Source organism: Ailuropoda melanoleuca, chromosome 7 (assembly GCF_002007445.2).
Source record: "Ailuropoda melanoleuca isolate Jingjing chromosome 7, ASM200744v2, whole genome shotgun sequence".
In the NCBI taxonomy this organism is placed as follows: domain Eukaryota; kingdom Metazoa; phylum Chordata; class Mammalia; order Carnivora; family Ursidae; genus Ailuropoda; species Ailuropoda melanoleuca.
Window position 1 is genome coordinate 33,673,592 of NC_048224.1, and position 3,623 is coordinate 33,677,214.

At 40.0% G+C, this 3,623-nt stretch overlaps 1 protein-coding gene across 1 annotated transcript; it reads left to right on the forward strand.

Moving 5' to 3' along the window:
* Positions 1-2,300: 2,300 nt before the first annotated feature.
* On the forward strand, positions 2,301-3,261 carry LOC100467535 (olfactory receptor 13D1). The gene is made up of 2 exons (XM_034663712.1): positions 2,301-2,860; positions 3,053-3,261. Exons 1-2 carry the CDS (start codon positions 2,326-2,328, stop codon positions 3,259-3,261), a joined length of 744 nt encoding a protein of 247 aa, XP_034519603.1. The 5' UTR covers positions 2,301-2,325.
* The last annotated feature ends 362 nt before the right edge of the window (positions 3,262-3,623 follow it).

Genomic DNA, 3,623 nt, shown 5'->3' on the forward strand with positions numbered 1-3,623 from the left:
AAGCTAGGTTATTGGTAGAAATGCTTCGTTCTTGTACACTGCTAAACTGAGGGAGACTTAAATCTTGCAGGATTGTGGTATCTATAGGTTAACTATTTCTTTGTCCTTTAGGGCAGCCAGGAGTGCCTGAGGAATGTCACATACATCCCATGGTGGGGGGGGGGNGGGGGGGGGGTTGCGGGGTGTCAGTTTCTCCTTTGTCCTCAGCTTGCCTTCTGTTCCCTCATCAATAACATTGAGGATATCAGTAATGACTTCAGAATTTCTACATTAGAGGGACTTAGGGGTAACAAACAGTGTGGTTGAAGGAGGGGCTAGAGAAGTTTTCATGAAGTTGTGTTGCATAGCCAAGCACACTTCTCTTCCTTAGGTTGTAGTTCTATTAGGATGTCATTTGTGGGGAGGCTAATGAAGATTACTGGGAAGCAAACCTACCCAATAATCCTTCCTTGACACCATCAAAGGGGAGAAATAGCTGAAGTGGGAGGAAAGAACTCAGGGATTAAAATTGGCTTTTTGTGATGGATTGCTTTTGGCGAATTACTGTTTTTGCTTTCTCTTATTCACCTTGGATTGGATAATATCCTCCCTCATCTGAGACCTCATCTGAAAAGAAAGACAGCCATTCCTCATTTATACCTTTCTTCTCAATAACCTCACCCAAGGATATAACTATTAAGTTTAATATGTTTTCTGTAACAGTAAAAACGGGCTCCTTTTCGCCTTTCTCTTCTGCCTCCTCTTTCCCTCTCTCCTTCTCTTCTTTCCCAACGAATGTCTTCAAACAAATTAAACCCTCTACCTTAACTGATTCCTTTGTGGAAATAAGTCCATGTGCCAATGTGAATAGAGACAGGAATGGAGATGCAAGAAAAAAGGAGTATTTTCTATGATCCAGCCTTTAGAGTTCACTATCAAATTACTCACAATCAGAAATAAAACTGAGGAAGGAGGGCGCAGGGCAACAGGCAGGAGCTGCATGGGCTGGGGCTCCCATGCCTGAGGTCCTGAGGTGCCAAAGGGGCCAGGGCCAAGGACACAGTGAAGGGGCTGGATGGAGGGCAAGGTGCAGGAGGAGAAGTGTAAGAGGAGAGGAAAGATCTGAACCTTCACTTTATTAATAATAATCTCCCATTTGTACAATTAAAAAAAAAGAAAGTTATGCTTGCTATTTCAGTTTAACACAGCAGAGAAACTTTTTTTTTAATACTCTTCCCTTGCTTAGAATCAGTGTAGGAATCTGTGAGAGATAATCTAGTCTAGTCGTTAAGAGGGCTGACTTTGGAGCTGGACAACAGGATTTTGGATTCTGTTTTTAGCATTTATTATCTCTGTGACTTTGTGAAAATTACTTAAACTTTTGTCTCTGCTTCCTCTCCTTGAAATTAAGAGTAAAGAATACTATCTAGAGTAATACTGAAGATTAAATGAGTTAATACATTCAACAGTGTAATATGCTCACAAGAAAGTATAATTGAAATTAGCCATTATCAGTTTAGTCATATATGGGAGTCTCATTGCCAAAAATTAAAATGGAAGACCTAGATATTCATTTCAAATATCAAATACAAAAATTGAGAAAAAGTTCTTATAAATAAGTACTTATAGAATGACACGAACTTACCTAGAAAAACACAAAATACGCATCTAAGAGGTAAATGGTAAAGAAAGAACAGAAAAACAGAGCATTAAAAAATTACAGAAATTAGGAAGAAAAGTAAGTGACTTATGGGAGGACAGATTTCAGGCCCTGATTTCCAGACTATCACCAGGCATATCAGAACCACCTACTATGCCTCTTACTTTATAGATGTTATCTAGTTTAATTTAATTCTTACAACAAACTGTCAAAGAGTTATAGCTTCCCTACCCTCTACCCTCAATTTTACTAGCTGAGACCAGTAGCTAAGCCTCAAAAAAGTTAAGTAACTTAAAATAGTCATACTGAGGATAAGTGTCATGGTACTGAATATGTATGGTATTTCAAATTACATCCAGCTTTATTAGAATGAAGTTACATTTCAAAATATTCATTAATATATGTACCTACATTCAAAAGCAGTTTGTCCCTAACTTTTATTCATTAGAGACCTGAAACTTTCCAGCACAACTCTCAGCTTTCGCAATTGTGTGAGCCTCAGTAGCGCTGATCTCTCAGTTCCTGTTTCATCATTAATAAAATTAATACAATATTGCTATCCTTGCTGATTCCAGAGGCTAAGAATAAAATAAAGTAATAAGTGAAAGTGATTTGATAAATCTACATCAGAAATTTCTATTTCCTGAGTCATGTCCTTTTCTCAACCCTTACAGTGACATGGACACATGAAGATGGGGAATTATTCAGCTGTGACTGAATTCTTTCTGGTGGGACTTTCCAAATACCCAGAGCTCCAGCTTTTTCTGTTCATACTCTGCCTCATCATGTATGTGATAATTCTGCTGGGAAACAGTCTCCTTATTATCATCAGCATACTGGATTCTCGCCTTCACACCCCCATGTACTTCTTCCTTGGGAACCTCTCATTCCTGGACATCTGTTATACATCATCATCCATTCCTCCAATGCTCATCATATTTAGATCCGAGACAAAATCCATCTCCTTCATTGGTTGTGCTCTCCAGATGGTTGTCTCCCTTGGGTTGGGCTCCACTGAGTGTGTCCTCCTGGCTGTGATGGCCTATGATCGGTATGTCGCCATCTGCAACCCACTGAGGTACCCCATCATCATGAACAGAGTGCTTTATATGCACATGGCTGCTTGGTCCTGGATCATAGGCTGTCTGAATTCCTTAGTGCAAACAGTCCTGACAATGGTGTTGCCTTTCTGTGGGAATAATGTCATCGACCATCTTTACTGTGAGATCCTGGCCCTTCTTAAACTCATCTGCTCAGATATTTCCATGAATGTGCTTATCATGACAGTGGCAAGTATTGTTTTATTGGTGATTCCTCTGCTGTTAATTTTCATCTCCTATGTTTTTATCCTCTGTTCCATCCTGAGAATTAATTCTGCTAATGGGAGAAAGAAAGCTTTTTCTACCTGTTCAGCCCACCTGACGGTGGTTATATTATTCTATGGTTCAGCCCTTTTTATGTACATGAAGCCCAAGTCAAAGGACACAAAAACATCTGATGAAATCATTGGACTGTCTTATGGAGTGGTAACCCCGATGTTGAACCCCATCATCTACAGCTTGAGGAATAAGGAGGTGAAAGAGGCGGTGAAAAAAGTCCTGAGCAGATACCTGCATCTATGAAAAATATAAACGGTCTTAAGGCCTGTGATGTCCTCAGTGTGAGACCAGATCAGATCTTTTGTGTTCACAGATGAAGTCACTGAACCCAGTGTTAAGAGAACCTTTCTGCTCGTAAGTCCAAATATAGGGCTTACATTCTTTTCAACACAGAATTCTCATGTAAACCTTCTGAATAGTGTCTAGTCTGCAGTTTCCAGTTGTATGCAGCTCTGCCATTTGGTCCCATACAGGGCACATGGCTTTTCCTCAAGATAAAGCTCTCTTCTCTCCTCTCCCTCTTCCTTGTTTTTCTCTCTTCTCTTCCCCATTTCCTCCTCCTTCTTTTCCTTTCTCCCTCTCCATCTACTTTGTTTCTCTACCTT